This window comes from Notamacropus eugenii, chromosome 7 (genome assembly GCF_028372415.1).
Source record: "Notamacropus eugenii isolate mMacEug1 chromosome 7, mMacEug1.pri_v2, whole genome shotgun sequence".
Lineage (NCBI taxonomy): Eukaryota > Metazoa > Chordata > Mammalia > Diprotodontia > Macropodidae > Notamacropus > Notamacropus eugenii.
Window position 1 is genome coordinate 77,481,827 of NC_092878.1, and position 25,571 is coordinate 77,507,397.

General features: G+C 41.2%; 1 protein-coding gene across 11 annotated transcripts in view; it reads right to left on the bottom strand.

The window, feature by feature from the left end:
- Positions 1-25,571, bottom strand: part of FOXN3 (forkhead box N3) — a 511,610-nt gene that overhangs the window by 289,556 nt on the left and 196,483 nt on the right. For 4 of the 11 annotated variants that reach the window (XM_072622993.1, XM_072622991.1, XM_072622984.1 and 1 more), the window contains exon 2: positions 5,131-5,687. In XM_072622993.1, the coding sequence (XP_072479094.1) occupies positions 5,131-5,673 (543 nt within the window). In that variant the 5' untranslated portion in view covers positions 5,674-5,687. Of the gene's footprint in view, positions 1-5,130; positions 5,688-9,878; positions 10,513-10,611; positions 10,995-11,570; positions 11,659-11,823; positions 11,904-12,109; positions 12,195-25,571 lie in introns of those variants that run through there. The other 7 variants (XM_072622989.1, XM_072622990.1, XM_072622986.1 and 4 more) reach the window with 7 other exon arrangements.

A 25,571-nucleotide genomic window follows, 5' to 3' on the forward strand; every position in this document is an offset into this window, starting at 1 on the left:
ATTTGGACTTGACCAAGTCATAGCTAGCAAGTGGATGGGCAAGAATTCCAAGGCAAGACTGACTCTAAGACCCACAGCCCTTGTTGTCACACCACAGAGGAGCTCTATAGACTTTGTCATAACTTCATATAATTTGTAATCACTTAATTTTAGGGGCTTTTAGTCTCTAGATACAGAGGGCACTGATTTATAGGGCATTTTCCCACTGAAACTAACCTTTTCCTCCTCTAAAAAAAAAATCATACCAATAAATCTGTGGCTACTTTGGTGGGAAATAAAGCTTCAGAGGCATGTTTCATTTTATCAAGTGGCAGAGATTAAAAGCTATTAGCATATCATATTTTTGAGCATATGGGGGTGCTATCACATAAGACACAAGCTCGTTTGCCAAACCATTTTGCAAAAAAAAAAAAAAGATAACTGCCCATAGAAGTAGGGAAATGAGACTTTGAAAATAACAGTGGGCTTTGGGAAATGTGGTGGGGGGAGCCTTTGCCAGATCAAAGTCAGGAGAAACAAGAGAGGAAAGACTTGGGAACCAGGTAAGTATAAAGACTACCAACAGTGAGACCTGGGCCAAGTTTAATGAAAACAAAATGACTTCTCCATTTATAAACAACAGGATTTTTGCAACCTCTGAAGAACTCCAAATACCTGGATTTACTGTACTATCTTTCTGAAGGGTATACCAAGGGTGGGGAACCTGCAGCCTCAAGGCCACATGTGGTATGTATATTGGAGGAAGCACTTCTCTGACAAAACATTTTCATAAACTTTTTGGGCTAGAAGAAGAGCTCATTCTGTTTAACCACTTTTATTTTTACCAACAAGAAGGCAGAATTTGAAGTAAATTGCACAGCGTCACACAGAGAGTCAGTAGCAATTTTGAGACTAAAATTCAAATCAATTAACTCCCAGGTGGCTTTGTTTTCTACCTGACCCCAATGTTTTCTTCACACCCCAAAATGCAGACTCTCTTAAACCTTTTTGTGTCACGGACCTCAAACGCAATCCATAGACACTTTCTAACAATAATGTCTTTAAAAGCACAAAATAAAATACAATGAAAATCAAATATGTTGAAATAAAGTTGCAATTTTTCCCCCCATACAAGTTCATAAACCCCCTCAAATCTATCCACAGACCTCCTTAAGGGCAATTCCAAGTTAAAAAACTCTGGGAAAAAAAAAACAAATTCAAACTTTCAAAAGACAGTTTTCTGTTCAGGGTCCCAATAGTCCATAAAACAGACTTTTATTGTTTCTACACAACATGAATTTTGAACAACATTCTGTTTAAAAACAGTAGTCGTAGATGATGAAGAGGAAGATGAATATATGCTCCAATCTTTATGATCTGAGCTCTAAAAATAAGACTGGCTTTTATTTCTCTTTTGGATTCATAGAATGTTAGGGCCAGAAGGATGCTTAAAAAGATCAGTTAGTCCAAGCAACCTCCACGTTAAGGTCACGCAGTGAGCAACAGAGATGGGGTAGAAGCCATATCTCCTGGCTCCCAGAACAGTGTCACTCTTTCCAAGCCACTAGGTCATCTTAATCATGCAAATGCCAAGAACCTTAAAAATTTTAACATTTAAAACTTTGCCTCAAAAGTAACTTTTAAAAAGGGAAAAGCAGAAGTTTCTATACATCTCAGACCAACACTCAAATGGAATTAAATTTTATGTAGAAAGGGCTAGGTCAATTCATTAATCAACAAGCATTTACTAAGGAAAGGAAACAATTATTTATTAATTGCCTCCTATTAGCTGGGTACTGTGCTAAGTTTTGCAAATATTATCTCATTCAATCCTCACAACAATACATATTATTATTATCTCTATTTTACAGAAGAAGAAACCGAAATAAACAGAGATTAAGTGACTTGTCGAGGATCACCTAGCTAGTATGTAACTGGTGCTAGATTTGAACTCGGGTTTTCTCGACTCTAGGCCCAGCACAATACTGCCTAACTGCCTAATTATCAGAAGCATTTTGCTAAGCACTGAGAAGACATCAAATAATAAGCATTCTTTCCCTCAAGGAACTTACATAGCCAAGTATTTTCAAAATATACAGAAAGTAATTTTGATAGAGAAGGCATGGACAACTGTGGGGAAGAGGGAATCCAAAAAGGCTCTGTGTCCAGGCCACAAAACACCAAATCCCACTTGAAAATCTAGCTGCAAACTTTGCCACAGACATATAAAAAAAGGGAAAGGGGGACCAAAATGACCAATAGGTCTTTGAGGCAGCATTCAAGGCTTCATTCAAGATAAGAGGCAAGTATATGAGGCTGTTTTTTCTGTCATCCAACACACATTTCAAAGACCATGCCAATGCCAAATTTCAGTACTATGTAAGGAAGGCAGCCAAGTAAAATTCTCTGGATCTAAAAACCGAGATTATGTGAAAAGCAAGTCTTTAACTAGTAAGGGGAAAAAAAGGACTAAAGTCACTGGTCTGCTTTTTCTAAGCTAGCCTCTTTGAAATTCTATGCGTCTGAAATTGGCCACTAGCAGATTCCAAGATAATCAAGAAGAAAATAAATAAATAAAAAGGGGAAAAGTCTCCAGAAGCCTTCCACTTCTTCCCATGGCACTGCACATGTTGGCTACAGACACCTAAACCACAACGCTTCCTGGAAACCCATCAAAAACATGTCAATACAGGTCAGAACGGATAAGAAGACAAAAACTCAAAGACAGCAAAGGATTAATCTTTTCAAGTCTTTAAAACAAACACTTGTTCACTGTTAGGTATCTGAACTCATTCTGAAAAGGGTACCAAGGCAAACATGACTGAGAAACTGGAGGGAGAAGAAGTGGGCAGGGTTTAGTTTCTCCTCCCAGTGGGATATGTATTCATACAACACCAACTAGCAGTTGCCTTCAATTCCCAAAGCTAATAAATAATCCTCCAAAACCTTCTCATGCTTTGGAATTCATTCTGCTTTCAGTTTCAGAACAGGTCACTAACTTTTATGCACATGTACAATACGTCAAACATGTGGACACATACATGTAGGAACCTGCAAGAACACTTCCCAACAGGCTAAAAATCTTGGTGAAAGTTGCTTAATTAATGATATGATGCATCTTTTTTGTATGGGGGAGGAGAGTAGATTTCTTCTTAGTGATTCTGCTTTTAGAAGAGTATCACAAGATTTTTTCCTCTCTCTTCCAGGGAACAAGCCTTTAAACAATCCCAGGGCTGCTTTGTCTTGGAGCTTACATCCTGGTGCATTTGCTAAAGTCAACAACTGCCCAACCTTCAGGTCTCCAAATGCCACACAGTGCCTCAGAGCAAAGAAAAGACAGAATACCAGTATGAGAGTGACCTAATACAGTAAGTAGACCAAGCCAAATCGCAATCCTCAAAAACTGAGGGTGACTGGAGTAATGGGGGAGGGGGAGGTCTGTCTCTATCACTGTTTGGCCTAGGAAGTGCAAATCCAATCCTTACGCCTACATTAAAACAGAGGGCAGCTAGGGGACAAGTAGATAGACTGCTAGGCCAGGAGTAAGGAAGACATGAACTCAAATGTGGCCTCAGGCAAGTCACTTCGCCCTGTCTGCCTCAGTTTCTTCATATGTCAAATGAGCTGGAGAAAAAATGGCAAACCACTCCAGTATCTTTGCCAACACAACCCCAAATGAGGTCACAAAGTGTGACACATGACTTAAACAACTCTATAACAAAACAAGGAACTCCAGAAACAAGGGTCTGAAGGAGGGAAGAGGATCACTTATGAATATTCAAATCTGTACACTTTAGGCAGGCTTCTCTCAGAGATCAAAGGCTGAGTCCCTCAATATCCAAATCCTCTTCCTCCCTCCTTCCCCTGTTCAGCTTTTCAATAACTTAAACATGAACTCTGAGTGAGCTGGGTTTTATAAATCCAAGAAGCAGATGGAAAACCATTGCTCTTTCCATTTCCCTATGTAGTTTTATTCCACTCAAGGCATGAGTAGCTTCTTCAGCTTCCTGATTCTATTTTAAACCAGAACTCTCTCCCAGATAGAAGCCAAGGCCCAAATTCTCCATAGCAGCTGACCCTACACAATAGCTATCTATCCCTGAGACCAAAATGAAACTTCAAAAGGGGAGTGAGGTATAGGAAGGGAGAGAAAGAAGGAGGAAGGAAGGAAAGAAGGAAAGGAAAAATGAAGGAATGAAAAAAGAAAAGGAGGAAAGAAGGAAGAGGCAATACATCGCAAATAGTGATAACACTCAACATTGGATCTCAGCTCAGTTTTCCAAGTCAATACTGATACTGCAAACAGTATACCTATTATCCGAGAGCCCACATAAATGATGAAAAACACAAGTAACTGTTCTCTGTACAACTTAAAAAAAAAACCCCTCACATTTCAGTTGTGTTATCCCAGAATGCAATTCTGCCAATAGTTTCATACAAAGTAGTCACAAGTTGCCAACTACTTACTTACACAAACAGTTAAATAAAGTAATTTATGTAGTTTGCCACTGTCTATTTTGGGTTTTACATCAAAGGGGCACTCTGAAAGCTCCAAATCTAATACCTATTTACACCCCAGTATTAAGGTGCCTTCTCTCTTTCTCCAGGTTAACAATGCAGATAAGATACAGACACAGCCCTCTTCTATATGCCAACTTGCTTAGATACATGCAAACTTCAACAGTCAGTGATGGCACATGAAGCCTTCCCTGAACTCAAACCCAAGTATCCCTAATCTAAACTAAAACTTTAGAGGAAAGGTCAAGACTAAACACTAGCAATAACATGCATGTCATTCATATAACGATGATGCAGAAGTACAACAAGCAGGAGTCTCAGTAATGATATCTAAAAACCACGTTAGACTAAATACGCATGAGAAGGCCAGCTTTGGGGGGCAAAAGAGGAAGAATTCTTTTTTTTTTTTTTTTTTTAGGAAGAATTCTTTGGGATGTCTAGACAATGAGTTAAATAAAGTCACAATTGGCCATCGGACTATGCTGGTTTTTTCGGCATGACGAATTTGCACTCCTTTAAAAGGAGATCTTCAAAAGGATGTTTTTTTCTTCCCCTTTAGCAGAGAAGATTAAAACAAAATTAGAGAGGGGTAACAGAATTATACGCATCATTTCCAGACGCTGAAAGGCTTACCTGGCTTCGGTCTTTATCCACTTTCTTAAAACACTTATTCAATGACAAATTATGTCTCACTGAGTTTTTCCACCCCGTGGGTGCATTTGCAAAATATGGAAAGTGTTCCAAGATCCAGTTGTATATATCCTTTACTGGCAGTCGCTTAGTTGGAGAGTCTTCAATGGCCATAAATATGAGGCAGCTAAAAGAATATGGAGGTTTACAGTTGGGGTTCTGCCTGGCATCATACGGCATGTCAGAGTGAGCAGGAGATGGGGGGGTGTCATCATCAATGTCCTGAACAGGGCTAACGCTCCTGAGGACTGAATCCCCAAAGCTTTTTAGCAAGTTCTTACTCTCATGCAACCAGTTCAAGTTAGTGAGCTCTTCATCTTCCATCGCTCCCTTTTCTAATCTGATGGCAGGCAAGGCAAAGTCGAGGTCATCATCATCGTGAAGGGACTTGGACAAATCGCTACTTCTGTAACACTGGCTCAGGCCACTGGAAACACTAATTCCTGAGCCCTCTGGCTTCTTACTGGGAGGCATGACTGGACCCATTTAGGTGGAGGCTCCTAGCAAAGTAAAATGAGAGAGAAAAGATTAGCTGGTAAATTTAAGGAAGTAGTACACAAAACTAGCTTCCTTCTTCCCTCCCTTTTTCCCTCACCTTCACCCACATATTCCCCTACATGACCAACTCTTTATGCATTGCTCACATTATTCTACACATGAAAAAGCTAATAAAGGAAATCTTTTACAATCTGGAAGAGGTACTGATTTTAAATAGGATAGTAACAACAATACTGACATGGGAAATAGTAGAATACTTGTGATATTATATCACATTCATAAATCATGAATGATGAGGTACAAATAAATAAAAAATTAGAAATCACTGAAATCAAGTAAGAATCGCAATACTGTTCTTGGGTTCTCTACTGAAACCTCAAGTGACCTCCCCTCCCCGCCCCTATGTAAGTTATTATTTTTAACACTAAGGTTTCACCATCTCCAGGAGACAGGAAGATACAGCAACAACTCGTACTTCTATCAAACTTTAATTTTACAATGCAATTTTCTCATGATCCTGTGAGGCAGGGAGTAAAGTATTATTATCTCCATTTTACAAATAAGAAAACTGAGTTGAAAGTGATTTTCCCTATGACCATGTAATAAGTGTCAGAACTGGGGCTGAAATCCCCAAGTTCTGAAACTAAGTCAAAGAGGGCTCAATCATGTGTTTCTTTATTATCAATATTTACTTGTGCCAATATCCCCCCAAATCCTACAATAAATATTATTAAGGGAAAACAACAGTATTTAACTCTGATATGCATCATATTGTATAAACACACCACTCTGCTTTCAAAAATGCAGTGTGTATATGTACACATGTATGCACACATATACATATGTACATATGTGTAATACATGTGTGTGTTATAACTTAAGGGCAGTTGTTTCAGAATAAATTAGTTGTTCCCATTTTGAATACACTGTGACTATATTGTGATTAACTGGATTGCCAGGAGGACACATCAATTTTAGTGTTTTCTCTTTCCCTTTCCCCAGCCACTTCTATTCAGAAGCTACAAAATCTGCAATTTTAAGTATAGCTGTAAAGTCTGAAGAAAAAACAAGAAGGAATTCTACAGATCTGGACTGAAAGAAGAGGATTATTTACTGAGGTGATGAGCATGGAAAGGAAAAGGCAATAACTTTAAGCATGTATGAAAGGGAGGGATCAGAAGGGCTACTAGTGGCTTGAGAAACTAGGAAGGCAGATACATGTATCACTGTACAATTATATTTCCCTACTTTTATCACTGACCTAGAACAAGAAGCATATAACAAAATGGCAACTAAAAAACTAAATGAGGGAATGGCAAACAGTTCCCAACAGAACGACCTAGACAGATACAAATTTTGGTTAATTTTCTAAATTTCAACACAAGTTTTGAAACACAGCAGAAATAATGCAAAAGGTCATTTGGATGCTCTGTTTTACAGCTGAAAGTTTGGTTTTGTGGATGTGCTTACTTTTTTAGTTTGATGTTTGGGGCGGGAGGAGGGGTGGGTGTTATATTTTGGAAAGGAGCCAAGACACACAAAATGACAAGGCCTATCAAAAGAATCAGTAAGACTGTGTCCAATAGCCCTGACACTCAAAGGATCACAGTATTTGGACCTGGAAAAGACCTCCACAGTCATAGAGTGCAACCTCATTTTATAAATGAAGAAATATAGAGGGAGGAGGTGACTTACCAGAGGTCATATACTGAGAAGGGAGTAAATAACAGTCAGGATACAAACCAAGGTTTTCTGACTCCCAGTCTTGACCTAAGGATCTCTCCACTGTGGCAATACGTATGTAGCAAGTCTTCACAGATTTTCCAAAGCTAAAATGGATCTCTTCCTCATCTCTTAACCTCTGGGATTTCCTCCTATGTATGGGCTTATTATAGTCTAATTTGTATTAGAATCTATCTGTGGACAAGTCATCCCTCTAGTAGGGCCCTGTCTTATTTACATTTGTACTCCTTCCAGTACATTACATACCCTGGGACTGTGGGACTATTGGCTTCACTTGAAGGGAACTCCCTGGATGAGGAAACTCCTCCAACCAAACTGGGTCCACACCTTTTTCTGCAACTCCAGTCTTAGAGCTGCCTAAAGCAATGAGCATTTCAGTGACTTCATCAACGCGACACACAAAGTCTGTGTGTGCCTGAAGTGAAGCAGAGGGTGATTAATAAATTTCTACAAATCTCTTTGTTGCTTCAAGTCCTGCTCTCAAAGTACCACAACATATTGCTACCCATCACTCTCTCTCTCTCTCTCTCTCTCTCTCACACACACACACACACACACAGGGAAAAATCACTTATAGAGCATCTACAACGCAGGCACTGTGCTATGTGCTTTACAAGTAATTTTTCATTTGACCCTTACAACGATGCTATTATTAGCCCCTTTTACAATTGAAGAAACTGAGGCACACAGTGGTTATGTGATTTGCCCAGGGTCACAAGGCTAGTAAGTGTCTGAGGGCACATTTGAACTCAGGTCTTCCAGACTCCAGGCGAGGTATTCCATCTACTGCACCATCTAGCTGCCTCCACACAGAGCAAAGGTTTAATAATCATTATTTTGAATAAATGAATAAAAAAAAGTTTAACTGTGAGAATACTTTTTCTACTTCAAGAAGTTAATCAGTTAAACCTGAGCTATCATTGTGATTCTGAGCATGTCCTTTCCCAACCTCTTTGGGTATCAGTTTCCTCATGTGTAAAATGAGGGTGGAGGGAAGGGAAAGTGGTACATGAAATGACCTCTACTGTGCCTTGCAACTTCAAAAGGATAAGAAAACTATGAGTTTCATGTGCTATTTTGAAAGGAAATGTACGATATCAGTATGAAGTTTCCCAAATCAGAAGACAAGAATGAAATTTTGCCTACAAAGGTATACTTTATTCCTGCCAAACAGGAGCAACTACAGTGGACAAGGGGGAGGAGTTCTACTATAACCTGAATTTCTTTTCTTTATAATTACATCAAATCTGGGCTTCTTTCTCAAAGGTCCTAGAGTTCCCATCAAATATCTGATTTCTGGAGAACTTTCTACTCCTCAAAGGATTGAACAAGCTAGGTAGATTCAAGGATAGATTCAAGCTCAAGTCAACTTGAGCTCTAAATGAAAGTTTTATGTCTCATGAGCTTCTAAACAGGAAAATTATATCATGGCTGACAGTAAAGTAATTTAATTGCACTGTTGCTATGACAACATGCTGCTCTTTCTGTTTAATTTGCTTATTTGTCAGTAGCTTCCCAAAGGAATGAACAAGCTATTCTCCATGTTTTCTTTTGTTTTAAACAAACATTTTCAGAGGCCAGCAATAATAGTTTCTTTCTTTAAATGATACTTCAAAAATAAGTTTAGAAAAATAAAGAGTAAGGGAGTAGGGTCCAATAACCTTGTATTTCTTTGCTCTGTCTATATTTTGACAGCCTTCCTTTTAGCTCCCCCCAACCACCCACCCCAACTACATACCTACAAATCATGCATTTTATAGGAACAGTGTGCAGGGCTCTTGACCTCTAAGTTTGGTTTAAAACACATTTTCCAGAAACCACAGCTGAGGATTTTTCCATTATCCTATTCTAACTACATCACTAGCCAAATCTTTTCCCCTCCCTATTCTAGAGAAAAGGGGGAAAAAACTGAGTATGTAGTTAAGCAAACATTTTTTGATTTGCTGCCAATTAGGCTGTTCCACAAGACAGGTCAACAGTTACTCCGTGGCGACCTCTTTAAAACTTTTCTTTCTGGAATTAGTTATATTACAACTGTCCCTCCCCCCCCCCCCCCCCCGCTCCGTTTTTTATGCTTTGCTTTTTTAAAGAGATAAAGCGCTTTAGAAAAGCTTGTTTCTTGCCCATTTCTAAAAGATTTTCACAATAACTGGCAGACGCATTAAAATGTTGAGCCCTCAACAGGTGTTCACTGTGGGTTTTAAAAGGGGGGAGTGGGTGGTGATAGATATTTCCATAGCAAAGCTAGAGGAGTCCGAGAGTTTGTGGGGCCAGGGGCAACTCCATCTCCCCCAAGCCCAGCGTCTGCGCGCGCACACACTGGGCTCCTTTCTACTGTACTTGTCAAAAACATTTGAAGGGGAACAGGGAAGGCAGTGATTGGCTGAGCTTCGAGTCAATCAGTCCTGTTGCTAGGAGACGGGGAAACCGCTCTGATTCCCCACACATACCTTCACTTCTGGTCAGATGTCATAAACGTTTTATTGGCCTTACGGGTTGCGTGCCATAAAATAAATACAGCCCCCAACTTATCATGCACCCGAGGAATCATGATAGAGAAGGGGGGTACGTGGCCTGAGTGGCCGGTAACGTTTCAGGAGACTTACTCCCTTCTACCCCATGCCAAGGCTGGACAGTTTAAAAAAGAGAGAAAAAAAAGAAAGAAAGCAAAAATCTTTGTCAGGCACATCTCATTATCTCAGGGTCTGTCCCCTCCACTACGGTGCCCCCCTCCCCAGACCCCAGTGGGAATGACAGAGACCTAGTCCTCTTCACACAATGCCAACTCTTGTCTGTTTCTAAAGGGCTCTCTTTCTTTTTCTTTTCCTTCGTTCTTTTTTTTTTTTTTTCGGAAATCGAAGCAAAAGGAAAACATCCTGTACGTCGGGTCAGGAAACTCTGTAGACCAACCAACTTAGCTCGGCTGGGGTTCTCTTCCTCTGCCCACTGGGGCCAGCCCAGCCGCATTCCGCACCCCAGAGCAAACATCCTTCCCCACCCCACCCAGATGCCCAGCTGCAGAGGAGTGAGGACCACCCTCAGAAATTCAAACACACGAGTGGGTCCTTCACCCCTCTCAGGCCCATCCCGCTGGGGCCCGGCCTCCCTTCCCCCCCCACCTCCCCCAGATCCACCTCTCCCCCCACCCCCCCAGACGCCTGCAAAAGCTAGAAATAAACTTACCTGGCTTCAGCTGGGAGTGGGGTCCGGGTGGGGTGGGGAGGGGGAAGGGAGGAGGGGGGATTAGATGGCGCCGCTGCCCTTGGGCGTGAGGTTACAAACTTTCATCTGATGGAAGTGCACATCGCTTCCTCCCCTGGCTAACAATGTGCAGCGGGCAGCGGCGAGGGAGGAGGTGGTCGTGGGGAACAGAAGGAGGAGGAGGAAGGGGCGAGAAGGGTGAGAGAGAGACATGGGACCTGCGGCAGTCGGCCTCCTTTCTTTTCTCTCCCCCGCCCCCTCCCCGGCCCGTCCAACCTCCCCACTCGAGATCGGCAGCGTTAGGGGGCCAGGGCTCGCAGAAGAGCGATAAATTGTTTCCACTGCAAACAAAAAAAGGCGACACATGACCAGGAAAGAGGAGGGGGGAAGAAAGGGGAGGGGAGGGGAGGGAGGGGGGAGGGAGCCGGAGAGAGAGAAAACGTGGGCCGGGCCGCCGGCAGGCAGCCGCGACAAGAGCTGCAGGGAGACTGCCTGCCTGCCTGCCAGCCTGCCTGCCGCCCGCCTGGGGGAGAGCAGCGCGGGGCTCTCTCTTCGTCTGGGGCGGCGAACTGGGGGGGCAGCGGCCGCCCTGGGGAAGAGGGAGGCGGTCACGCTTCGGGCCCCCTTTCTCTCCTTCCCCCCGCTCCCTCAGCTCCAGGTCCCAGCCCGGTTCCACTCTGGGATCACGCACGCACGGGAGACTTCCCCAGCCGGCGATGCCCCTCGGGCGGGCGGGGGTGGGGGCCTGGCAGGGGGGGACGCGGCTCCGGGGAGCCACAGCAGACTTTCCCTTTCTGCTGCGGGGGTCGGGGCGGAGGGGACTCGGCCAGAAAAGGAAAGAGAAACCTATTCCGGCCCGCCAAGGGTTCTAAAAGCTCCCTTCTTCTCCGCCCTGCTAGGAGGGGTGGGGGCCTTCCCCGCACCCCGAAACCGTCCCAGACCTGCCGAAGCTGCGGAGGGGGTGCCACCTCCATTCCCCGAAAGCCACCCAAGCTCCACCGTGTCACCCAGTCGGGTCCTCCCCAGTCCTTGTGCCGCACACAGTACAAAGTAAAAATTTAAAAAAGGGATTACTGTGCGGTCGAGTCTCCGCTGCTCCTCCCAAACTACAAATTCCTATCATAACTCCCAAAGCCTTTCCAATTCTCTCCCCTCCAGCGCTCCCCCCAGGAGGAAAGTCTGGGCTAAAATTACACTTTTCGGTCTGGCTTATCTAGCCTTGGGGCCGAGAGAGAATGAAGGCAAGCCCAAGGTCCGCTGGAACGCAGCCTCTCGGAGGCGGCTGGCGACTCGCAGGCCGGCCGCTAAAACAAACCTTATCTTCCCGACCCAGTCACTGAGTCCTGGTCCCACCCACACAAACAAGCCCGGCCGGCAGCCCACCCACGCCCCCGTCTTTCAAAGGACGCCAGCGCTGGCCAACAGGACACCCTAGCGTCCGGTTTGGTTTTTGTTTTTGAAGCAAAAGGGGGAAAAATACCGAGCCGCTGCCCTGACAGGCGATCGATTCAAAGTTGGTCCGAGGCTTTACCGAGTCGGAGGTTCTGTCCCCCACCCCAGGGAACCCGCACAGACGAAACAGAAACGATGCTCAGGCTGCAACACAGTAAGCTCTTAACATCTGCTTGTTGACTGGCTGGTCCATTCAAGGACTGACTCGGGGGAAGGGCTATGAAGGGAAAAAGCAGAGGGGTCAGACAGGGGGTCCAGAGGCCTGGGCTCCATTGCTCCTCCCCCTTGTGACCTTGGGCAGGTCCACTTTAACCTTTCTGGGTCTCAGTTTCCTCATCTGTAAAGTGGGAGACTGAACTAGACCATTTTTAAAGAGCCGAATTCTCATGGACTCTAAGGAGATGTTGAACCTGTTTACATGCGTTCTGTTTTGGAGCAGGATTCAGCCAAGTTGGATGAATTGGAGGGATATGACCTTACTGGCTTTTAGATTATATTTTTTTCATTCCTGAAAAGAAGGAAACCAGCCTGGAAGTCATTCCATACAAGGCCAGCTCCTCACAAGGGAAAACACAATCCTGTACCATTCGTCAATCTCACAAGATGGTAGGGTAGCTTCAGTAGGATGCCCTCACCCCTCACAGCAACCAAAGGGCAAGGGACGCCAATAAAAAGACAATGCCCTTCCAAAAAAAAAATCAGTGAGAAAAATAAAACACCATGGGGTGGGGGGAAGGAAGGAGATTTTGACAGTAATCTCAACTGGAGTATAAAAGTCGTGGTAGTCTCAGGACCTGGAGAACAATAAGGCCAGCAAAGAAAGAAATCAAGGAAACAAAAGAAAGAAAACAAACCCTATTTCCCTTTCAGTATGTTTCAAGTGTCTTCAGATAAGTTCCTTAAGTGCTCCTAATGTTACTGATCAGAAGTATATTGGCAGCCTTCTCCTTTCTATGCCCCTGACCCCCCAAGCTATTGACTGGCTCACTCAAACCAGGGTTTCACATCCTTTTTTAATAATTCAAAAGTTCACTGATTTCGTCATTGTGGGTATTTCCTCCACAGAGGTAGATCATAACCCCATGAAGGTCTTTATGAATTGATGTGTGTGGCTATTCTTCTCATGATAGCTTTTTCAGTAGTTGGTTAGGGTAATCACTGGCCCAGTCTTGAGAACTGACCAACTTGGGAGGGCCTGCCAGAGCTTATGTTCCACTGGCATTCAGTTAAATTCCATTCAACAAATATTAAGCATCTACTGTGTCTGAGGATTCTGAGTAAATAAGACAGCTCCTTCACTTAAGAATCTAACATTCTAAAGGAAAGTAGCTTTGAAGAACCCAGGATCGCCTCCACACTACAGTGAAGCATCAGAGTAAGATATGAATGAAAGTTCTCTTTAAATCTCTATTGAAATATGACACATTATTCCCAATTCCTTCTATATGCCTTGAAATATAAGAGGTGGAGTAATGTAGTAGAATAAGCTTTAGGCAGATAGTCAAAAGAGACCTTTGTCTGAAACCAAGCCTGTAACACTCATTAACTGTGAAGCTATGGGAAAGTAAGTTTGCCTCTCTAAACCTCAGTTTCCTTAGCTATAAAATGGGAATAAAAATACCAGCTGTAAGCTTTTTCTCAGGTCTTAGCACAATGCCTGGCACATACCAGGTGTTTTTTATATATGTTTGTTGATTGATTATGACCATGAAGCATTACAAAAATGCTATTACATTTTAAAATATTAGCTAATACAACTTTAAAAGAGAGGATGTACAGGGAAACATAAGACCTGTGTTCAAATTCTGCCTAACAAGTGTGAACATGGGCAAATCAAGTCACAACCTCTTGGATCATCTGTAAAATAGAATTAATATTTGTAATACCTACCTCAGAAATAACACAAAATGTTTGTAAATCCTTAAGCACCTTATGTCAGCTATCTCATGCTGCTTTTTAAAATCCCACTTCCCCAGTTATATAGTCTAAACAAGTTAGAGTACCTTCACATGCAGTAGAAGCACAAGCTAATTTAAAATCCAGAGAATTTCTGCCTTAAAAGAGCAGGTTAAAAATGCAGAGGGTGGAATAAGGAGCTTTTTTAAGTCATAAGAATTTAGAAACTATGTTAAGCACCTAGTAGGTCTAAGATACTGTTCAAAGTACTATGGAGTAAGTACTTCCAAGAGCAAGCCTTTCTTCTGCTGCCCTTATGGTTGCTTCCATTTTCATACATTTCTTGACCTATCTTCCCTTTCTACTGTAATGGAAGAAACTTAAGTTAGACTTTAAGAAGAGTTTCCAGACTAAAATGAGAAAAGAAAATTATCTAGGGTGGGAAAGGAACCTTTCTGCATCAAGTTTCTCTGATAAAGGTCTCCCAACCAAAGTATATAAGTAACTGATTTAAATTTCTAAGAACCACTCCCTAACTGATAAATGGCCAAAGGATAGGAGTTTTCAAACAAAAAAATCCATGCTATCAATAACCACGTGGAAAAAATGTTCCAAATCACTAATAATTAGAGAAATGAGCATTTAGAGCAACTGGCAAAAAAAAAAAAAAGGAAAATGACAAAATGTTGGAGGGGTTGAGGGAAAAGAAGCACATTAAAGCACTGTTGGTGGAGTAGGGACTAGGTCTAGTTGTTCTGGAAAGCAATGTTAAATTATGTTCAAAAGGTCCCTAAATAGTGCACACCCTTTGACCCTGGTATTATAGGGCCTAAGCACCAAAGAAAGAAGGAATGGACCCATACATACGAAAAAAATATATATTTATAGGGGCTATTCTTTTGTGGTAGCAAGAACTAGAAACTATGGGGGGGAATCTCATTTGAGGAATGTTTGAACAAATTATGGTTTAATAATGTAAGAGAATCGTGCTGTAAGAAACGATGAGAAGGGCAAATTCAAAGAAACCTAAAAAGACCCGCATGTACTGATGCAGAAAAGTGAGCAGAATAAGATGAACTTTTTATACAATGACCCCATTGTAAAGACAATAACTTTGTCAACTCACAGATGAGTACTGCAACCAGCCACACACAATTCCAGAGGGCCAACGATGATTCAACATGCTCCCTCCTGACCGAACAGACCAATGATGACCAATATGCAGAATGAAAAACATATTTTAGACATGATCAATGATGAATTTATTTTGCTTGACTATATATTATACAAGCATTTGTATTTTTTTCTTTTTTTCACTGAGGGGGAAAGTTGGTAAGGAAATGAAATAAATGCTTATTACTTGAAAAAAAAGTTGAAAAAGAATTTCTTGGGTTAAGAGTTTATTAGATGCTGAGATAGGAGCCTCATGGAATCTCCTCTGACTCAATGAATAGATTTATTAAATACCTAAAGTTATTTTCCTTAAGCATATTTCTGCCCATGTCAGTTTCCTAACTGAATAAACTTCAGTGGCTCCCTATTACCCTGAGAATCAAGTTTAAACTCCTGTTTGGTATTTAAAGGGCTTCACAACCTTGCTCCAGCTGACCTTTCCAGCCTTATTGCACATTATTCTCCTTCAGGCTTTCTTACTTCTCTTTAAGCATAGCACTCCATCCAGGTCTTAGCACTAGCAATTCCTCATGCCTGGACTCAGCTCAAACATTCCCTTATATAAGAAAAGAGCCTTTCCTGACTGTCCTATTACCAGTAATTCACTGAAGCTCTTTCACATATACTCAAGTATGTGTACACGTTATTACCCTTGATTTCTCCCTTTACCATACTGTAAGCTGATAGACAAGCACTTGTCACTTTTTTGTTTGTAACTCCAGCACCTAGCTAAGGGCCTGGCATATAGTAGGCACTTAATAAATCCTTGTGAATAAACTAAAACCTATTAAGTATAAGGCATATTGTGCTAGGCAGTAGTGCCACAATTGACTGGGCATGGGATCTGGATACCCACATGAACTTTTCCATAAACAGGGAAAGCTAGGTGGCACAGTGAATAAAGTGCAGGTCCTGGAGTCAGGAGGACCTGAGTTCAAATCGGGTCCTAGACACTTGATACTTACTAGCTGTGTGACCTTGGGCAAGTCATTTAACCCCAACTGCCTTGCCTTCTCCTCTCCAAAAAAAGAAGAAAAAAACCTTTCAAACACAAGAATTCAGACCCTGAACCTCTGGCCTAGTCCCTGAATTTTCCCATATATTTCCATCTCCAGTGCCTCTGCCTAAGGAATCAGGGCCCATCTCAATCCACCTTGATTACTTAATTAGCTTCGTGACACTTCTGAATCCCATCCAAATCTTCTGATACAATCTTTTTCTCTATAAAAATATCAATTTTGTCCCTGTGAAATGCATAGACTCACAAGAAGTCTGGCCAGCTTGTACAGGCATCACAAACAAACTGATACTTGAACTGAAAGGCTCGGGTAATCAAATTCTTTTGAGACAGACCCATGACCTGTACCCCATGCATTTTGGGGTTCCCAGCACCCCTAGATTGCAACACAATGAGAAAAAACAGAAAATCCCCTGCCCACAAAAGGCTTTCTACTAAGGTGACATATGTGTACATAGATAAGGTAATTTAAGGAAGGAAAAGATTCCTAAAAAACTGGAGGAGGTGGGGTGGATATCAGCAAACATTTCTCAGGTGAGGTAGCCCTTGAATGGACCTTCAGAGAGGATCAGGATGGTGACAGAAATGAGGAGAAAGTCCATTCTAGATACAGAGGATGGCCCCTTCTACCCTAATTCTTCAACACCTCCCATTTCCCACACCTTAACTTTGCCCTGTGATATTTCAATTCTCCATTTCCTATTTTACTCACTCATTCATCATTTATTGAATGCCTGATAGGTAATTCTCCAAGACAGTAAGTTGCCAAAAAGGTGCTGACTTGCTTTAGCAAAGTGAATTTCCTCATCTAGTTCACTATAATCAATAAAATCACAGAGCCAGCTCCAGGGCAGCTATATGGCACAGTAGATAGAGCATGAGACCAAGAGTCAGTCACTCCAGAGTTCAAATCTGGCTTTAGACACTTAACTATCTAAGTGTGACTCTGGGTAAGTCCCTTATATTTTATGTGCCTCAGTTTCCTTAACTGTAAAAGGGGATAATAATAACACCTACTTCTCAGGGTTGTTGTAAGAATCAATTGCAATAAATCTGCAAAGCATTTAGCAAAGTGTCTGATAAATAAATGCTTATTCCTTTTCCCTATCCCTACTATGTACAAGACACTATATATTCTGCTCGGGAAACAAAGATGAATAACACCTATTTAACAAGGATTTATTTACATCATACTAAATAATGGAGGATATAAAAACAAAAATGAGATAATCCCTACTCTCAAAGAACTTACATTCTATTGGGGGAAAAATACTCATAGTATGCACAGAGATTTTAAAAAAATATGGAGAAGCTTGGGAGTGAAGTGTAGAACATTACTATTGGAAGAACCTTCAGAAGTCTCTTCCATAAGCAACTGGGAGCTATTGAGTATTTTTGAGCAGGTGAGTGACATGCTCAGTTTTTTCAATCTGTTAATGGTTATGGGATGAACTTGAAGACCTGATGACACTAGAGGCAGAGAGACCCATTTTTGGAGACAGTGAGGGCAGGAACTAGATAGATGGCAGAATTTCAAGTGGTAAGGAACTAATTTAGGGATTGCTGCAGAAAGTCCAGACTGAGTATCAATGCCTACTTGGATTTGGAAACTGAAGCTTTCTTTCTTTGTTTTATGTAGTATAGTAAGAGTAAAGGACACTTGGTGTTGTGAAATGTAATCCCATTGGAGACCAGCTATAATACTATTCTAGATAAGAATGGTTCTAGATAATGACTGACCATTCTAGATAGACTAGATCAGGGATGGGGAATCTGCAGCCTCGAGGCCACATATGGCATTCTAGGTCCTTGGGTGCAGTCTTTTGATTGAGTCCAAGTTTTACAGAATAAATACTTTTCTTAAGGAGATTTGTTCTATAGCTTGGATTCAGTCAAAGGGTTGCACTCAAGGACCTAGAGGGCCACATGTGGTCTTTAGGCTGCAGGTTCCCCACCCCTGTCTAGAGTAACTTTTGAGTATGTTTTTAGTTCCTGTACTTTTCATTCTGGTGCATAATCTACATAAGCATGAGTGTAGGCCATGGGAGGTCCCTGGGAAATGACTAGTTAGGTATGTTCCCTAGGTGGGAAGGAAGCCAAATAAGAGTAATACATGAGAAAGTACCGTCATGACTGGTATGAGTATGAGAGACAGTATCTTTTCCTTCCTTAGGTAAAATGAAATAACCAAGACTAAACTGTATCAAGAATTCTTGCTGGAGGAAAAACAGAAATACTGAACTTAAAAGCTCTTTTTTTTTAAACCATAAACAGATAAGAACATAGATTCTTGACTTCCCTCCACTGTACTCAATGATCCAGTGACACTGACCTGCTGTTGTTGGTCAACAACCTACTGTTGTTCAGTTGTTTCAATCAGGTCTGATTCTTCATGAGTCCCTGAAGTGGTTTACTATTTCCTTTTCCATTTTATAGATGAGCAACTGAGGCAAACAGGGTAAAGTGACTTGCCTAGGGTCACACAGCTAGTAAGTGTCTGAGGGCCAGATTTGAACCCATGAAGATGAATCTTTCTGATGCCAAGCCCAGTGTTCTATCCACTATGCCACCTAGCTGCCCACTGACCTAACTTGCTGTCCCTCAAACACACACTCCATCTCCCAACTCTGTATCTTTTCATTAGTTGTATAACTTGCTTAGAAAATTCTCCTTCTAAGGAAATCTACTGGTTTCCTTAGCTTCCTTCAAGACTCAGTTCAAATCCCACTGTCTACAAAATTACTGTCTATTCTGGTCATTTCCTCCTCTCTCCTTCCTCTACAGGATTATCTCCAATTTATTATTTTTTTTGCACTATGTATACATTTATTGGCATGCTATCTCCTCCATTAAAATGTGAGCTCCTCAAGGGCACTTAATCTTTAGCACAGTTCCTGGTTAGGAGCAAGATAGTGAAACCTAATAAATATTTGTTGATTGACTGACTGAATCTGGAGTCCAGATTCAGTCATTCCATTCTGTCAATAAGTAAATAAGGAACATCTACTGTGGACCTGGCACTAGAGGAACATATGAGATGTACACAAGGTCTTCTTCCACTCAAGGTGATTACGATTTAGTTGGGAAGATAAGATTAGCACAAATGAAATGATTAGAAAACACTATGCATCAATATTTCATCAGTTTTGCAAGTGATGTGATCCAGAGTCTAAGTGTAATAGTTCAGGGATAGTAGAAAATTAAGGTGGATTCAGAGTAGTTCAAGATGGCTTCTCTGGCTAAATGGAAAAGAAGAGAATGTCTCACAGATGTTTCTAAAGAGGGCGATACTGCCTCCTGGAGGGGGGCTGGAATAATTGGGGGGGGGGGTGCACTAGTAGCCTCTGGTGCAGTCAGGGGTAGGGGGAAGTTGAATAAAAATAAGGGGACGGTGGAAACATAAAGACAGAAGAAAAGATGTGAAAATTTTGAAAAACTGTCTACACGTTTCATCTGCTGTGTAAAAGAATTAAAATCATAGTGACAACATTATTTTCCAAAAAAACACACAAAATGCAAGTTACAAGTAATAAGTGGTCAAGTCCACCGATAGGTCTTAACAAGCAAGTGTTGGCAGGCAAGTATGTCCCACACTGTCAGGAAGTCCAGCATGCATTGGTAGGAATATGTGCATGTAATGACTTATTTACAATACAATACTGGTTACGATACAATATTGTGTCATCAAAATTTCAGTGTGGGAGGGGGAAGGGGACACACCACAAATTTACAATAAGTTATTAAATTTAAGTTGTGTCATTTAAAAAAATGATATATTTCTGAAATGATGCAAATTTGGAAGGAAAACCCAATAAAGAGTTAAAGAAAGTAGATTTCCAAGGGGTGCTGAGTAATTTTTTAAAAAAAGGTTGGTAGTAGGTCAAATAAGCTTGGGAACCTCTGAGTTTAGAGGTACTGATGAATATTATATAGTAGAATTGTAAGCTCTCTGTGGGTAAGAACTGTTTTGCTTTTGTCCTTATATTCCTCTGTACCTAGCCTATAGTAAACACTTCATAAATGCTTGTTGAATTAAATGAATAAATGAGTTCAGACTACATTACAGTTCTATTTCATCTTTAAAATGGCAGACCTCCACTTGAATTTCCCCATCGTCCTAAGGGAAGCTAACCCTTTCATTTTAAGCATTCCTCATATTCTCATGTACTATACTCATGAAACAATTTGCAAAAATTCCAGAGAATCAGTGCAGACAGCTTATGGGAAAATAAGTATCCTTGCAGTGCTTTTTACAAAAGGCTTAAAAATCTTATCAATCAGTGGGGACGAAATTATACCTTTCTAAAAGTGCTGGTGTTTTGAGTAAACTGGAGAGCTGTTTAGTATAATAAACACTGTATTTCCCATTAGGGACTCTATTGTACTGATGTGAGCAGGTTTACAGTATCTATGATATTACTACCAAACTTTCCATAAATTCCCATATGGGTCCAAATATAAGGCGAACCCTCCTTAAATTAAATGATTTTGATTTTTTTTTAAATTAAGCCTTCTATCTCCAGACTAGTCTATACATATCTGGCTTCCCTCACACCCAAACATAATGGAATTATTCTATCAGGCTAAGGCTTCATGTGTACAAAACTGTCCTCTGTCTCTGCCTCCCTTCCTTGTAACACTAGATCTGCAAATCAGAAACAGGGAGCACCCACTAGAATAACAGTTGACATTTCTATAACTCTTTTTGATAGCTCTTCCTATTTCTATAATGGTTTATGGTTTACAAAAGCCTTCCTTGCAATAACTTTGTGAGGTAAGTAGTATTAGATAATAAAAAACATTTAGATAGTATCAACTATGTGCCAGGTACTATACTACACTAATCACTGTACAAATATTATCTTATTTGAACCTCACAACTCTGGGAAGTAGGTGCTGTTATTATTCCTATTTTAGAACTGAGGAAACTGAAGCAAACAGCAGGTAAATGACTTACCCAAGGTCACACAGCTACACAGTGACTGGGTCCAGATTTGAATTCAGGTGTTCCTGAATACAAGCCCAGCACACTGATCACCTAGCTTTCTAATATTAATAGGTAGTACAAACATTTTCTCCATTTCCCCAAAGAGGAAACTGAGTCTCAGGAAAATAAGGTGACTGACTATCTAGACTAGACCATAAGGGAACATGCAGGGGAGTAAAAGCCCAGTAAGGCTAGAAAAGTAGGAAGGCTATGGCCAGATTGTAAAGAGTTTCAAATATCAAACATGGAAGCTTGTATGGTATGTCAGGGGCAAGGGAAATTCACTGAGGTTTCTTAGGCAGTGAAGTAACATGGTCACACCTATGTTTTAAGAATATCAATCTGAGAACTGTGTGAAGAATGGATTGGGGAGGAAGTGACTGGAACCAGGGGGACCAATTAGGAGGCTAATTCAGGTGACAAGGGCACGAACCAGGACAGTAGATATGAACCTGAGAGATTCTGAGGAGGAAAAAATTGATGAGACTTGTCAAGAGAGTGGATATATGGGATATGAGAGAGTGAAAAGTCAAAAATATTATTTGGGAACTGAGTGACTAGAAAAATGGTGGTGCTTTTGAGAAATACAGATCAGTTAGTAAGAGGGGGGAGTTTAAGAGAAAAGGTAGAAGTTCAGTTTGGGACATGCAAAGTTTGAGATTGTGGTACAGTGGATAGAGTGCCTGGCCTGGAGCAGGAAGATCTTCCTGAATTCAAAAGCTAGCCTTATTAGCAGTGTGTCCCTAGGCAAGTCACTTAACCTGATTAAGTTTCCTCATCTGTAAAGTGAACTGGAGAAGGAAACAGCAAACTCCATTATCTTTGGCAAGGAAACACCAAACGAAGTCATGAAGAATTAGATCCAACTAAAAAGAATGAACAACGACACAGGCCATTCAGGTGAACACATCCAGCGGGCAATTGGAAATGCAGAACTGGAGCTCTGAAGAAATGAGACTCTGCTATGAAGATCTGAGAGTCATTCGCACAGAGATGACCTCTGAACCCACAGAAGCTATGGAGATCAACCAAGAGAAAGATGGAGACATCAGACAATCAGAGCTCTAGAACTTGGAAGAATACTTGGCAGCCAGCCAGCTCAACCCCTGATTTACAGGTGAACCTAAGAGACATGGAGGTGAAATTCGTTCCTTGTCCACCAACCCTCAGATAGTCACCAATTGGGGATTGAAAATCAGATTCTAGAGTATGTAATCAGGGCTTGCTTCTCCATGCCAAGCAATGTGGAGAAGGAATGGAGAAGGGCCCAGGATAGATCTAAATCTGTGAACCTAAAGAAAAGTAGTTACTTGAAAAGAAACAAATATCAGCCTATTTTTCCTTCCAATTTGATATTTTTAATTCATCTTATGATTAGCATGGTAGGTTGTCTTCACTGTAATCAAAACAAAAGGAAAAGAGTAGAGAGATACATATGAAAATATAAGTGATGTAAAAACAAAATTATCGTTGAAATTTTTTAAAGGAAGAACAAAAGCAGAAAAGGGGGAAAATGAGATGACAGGTGCCAACCAATCTGTATCTCCTTGAGGGTAGGGACTCTGTCTTGTTTGCACTCCTTGCCTGGTGCAAAGTGGATGACTGAGAAATATTTATTGACTGACTGTTTCACCCAACAAGAATCATAATGCTCTTGGAAAGTCCTCCTTCTCAAAACTTTTTATCTCTGTAAATTCATAGCCCTGCCATAGAAAAGAAATTCCAACAAATTTTTTCCTTTTTCCAAGTTTTCAAGAGTTTTTATTGCCTTTTTCAGTGAGTACACCAAGTCCCCGAGTCTCATGGGTCTCTGTAAGTGAACCTGCCAAAGTGTTAACAATGCCAAAAAACAAACTTCTCTCACTTTATTTTCTTTGTAGGAGAGTGGGGGAAACTAGTCAATCCTTAAAAGCAAAATCTTCCCTCTGGAGCAAAGTAAAAGCTCTAACTTTGATGAACTTTCTGGAAAACAGTAATGAATTGAGTTCATTTGGTCTGGATTATTCTCTGCTGGGCTGAAAGGCACAACAAACATCCACCTAAGAATCATTCCATCAGCAACTAGTGTTGAATTACAACAGAACTGATAGGACCCGATGCAGAAAAATTAAAGGCCAAGTAACTGTCCTCTTCCAGATTGGTGAAAGTTCATCAAGACTTTTCTTTGGACGGAAATTCTCCTAAGTGATAAATATTTCAGAGGAAAACCCCCAAGATTTTTTCCCTCTACTTTTTAAAGAGTACTGCAGCTCAGGTGGAAATCCTTGGTACCCTCAGGCATCAAAGAGTGGTTGTAAGTGACTGGTCACTTGAATACCGTGTAAGATTCAAGTTACCGAGGAAGGCGCAAGCTTCTGGGTTAAGGTTCTGCCTCCAACACTTTCTAGCTGTGTTACTGTGTTACAAAGCAGCACGGGCCAATTTGCCCCTCTGTGCCAAAGCGTCCTCATCTGTCAAATGAGGCTAATAATACTTTCATTATCTATCTCCTAGAGGGAAACTTAGTGATCCTTAAACAGTACAGAAATGTTAACTAATATTCTAGAGGAGGTAGCTAACAGAATTGGAAATTCTCTGTCAGTCATTCACTCAATAAACCTTTATGCAGCACTATGTGCCAGGCACTGTGCTAAACTCGGGGGAGGCAAAGAAAAGTTAAAAAAGACAAAAACAAAAAAGTCTGAAGGAGCTCAAGGTCTAATGGGGGAGACAATATGTAAACAACTTTGTACCTAAAGAAACATGAATGTGCTTATTTTCAAAGAATTGGCCCCAACACCTCTCCCCACCCTAAAAAGCCTGCTTTTTCATTTGGAAGTTTTATTCACAGTAGAGCACTGAATTATCTTTTCTTACTTGTCACAGACATTGTTTGGCCAGTTGTCTAACACTACGGAATTCAGAAGGGGGTACTGCCCATGTCAATGACAGACGCCAGTAAGAAGTACTTCTACATACTGGAACACCCTTGATACTAAGACCTCTACTCTCTCTGCCTCAAGTCAAGATGTCTGGGGCCAGGCAGGGTCAATATTAGGAACAACCCCATCCACTATATGTGACAACTCTGTAGGTCCCCTGCCAGAAGGGTCTGGTCTCTGGCTAGGGGTGAGCATACCACCATTTTTTTTTTTTTACTGAGGTTTCACCCAAGTTTAGTCTTTTGTTGTTGTTATACCCATCTAAAGGCCTCCATGAACAGGTTCAAAAGGTATGAGGCATTTACTATATTGGCAATTCCCTCCACATAACTGCCACCTGTCTCTAGGCAACCCAGTCCTAGATTTTGGGTTTGCATTCTACACTATTTTCCAAATTTAAAGTGCTGTGGGAATTTAGTGTGACTACCAGCTTTTTCTTGCTAACTTGGGGGAGCAAGGTCCAGAGATAAAGTGGAGGATTGAAAATAATTTCCAAATTCTGGGGCCAAACAGGACCTTGGTTTGCCCCCAACCTTTCTGATCTTGTTCTGAACTGTGATGATCCAAACTGATTAATTTGCTGCAAAGTGCTAATCCAAAATCACACCAGTTTTCAGAGATTTAACATGATTTCACTGAAACATATTCATGACTGTAATGCTCTTACCTGCCAAAAAGTCTCAGGTACTCTATTAGATAGAATTGCTACCTAGCTTCTGTGTTTTCAAGTGACCTCAGGACACAATATCAAACACAGTCCAAAGAAAACCTGTATTCTACAGGAGGACAGGCTAGTGCTCATCTCATTGCACTTAATCTTGCCTAGCAGGGAGAGAGCATTTTTAAAGATTTCGTCAAAAACATGTCATCTGAACTCAGAGTTGCAAAACCATCTGAAGACTGAGACTTACTGGACCAACCCAGGGTCACAAGAGGAAGGTCTTAATAGCACACAAAAGGCAATGCAGACCTGAAAGGAGGCAGCCTGCCCCAGGACAGGCAGCCAACTGCCAAACTGCCATTTTGCTCAGTGGCTGAACAGAAGGCTGGTGTAATGACAACCATGAAACTCAGTTAAAGTCTGAAAAGGTGACTAATGAGCTCATTCATGCTGGCTATAAATTATTCACTACAACACTGATCCCACTCAAGACAAAGAGCAAAGTAAACTTTAAACACAGACATCTCAGGCCTCCTAAGTAGAGCAAGTTGTGTCTGTAAAACTTTTCACAATAAGAGATACTTGTCTTTCTCTATTGCCATTGTCTCCTCTGTACTTGTTTACTTTTTTTAACTGCCTTTAATCAAGTTTAAACAGACACAGCTGTTAAGCATTTATTTCTCTGTTGAGTTTCCCCTTTTCCCCCCATTAGTTATTAGAAGCAATCATGAGGCTCTATATATAGCGGCAAATTATATTCTTTGAAAATTGAAGGCTGACCTTAAAATGAATCCTAGGTCTTCAGAAAGAATATTCATGTGCATATGGTGGGTG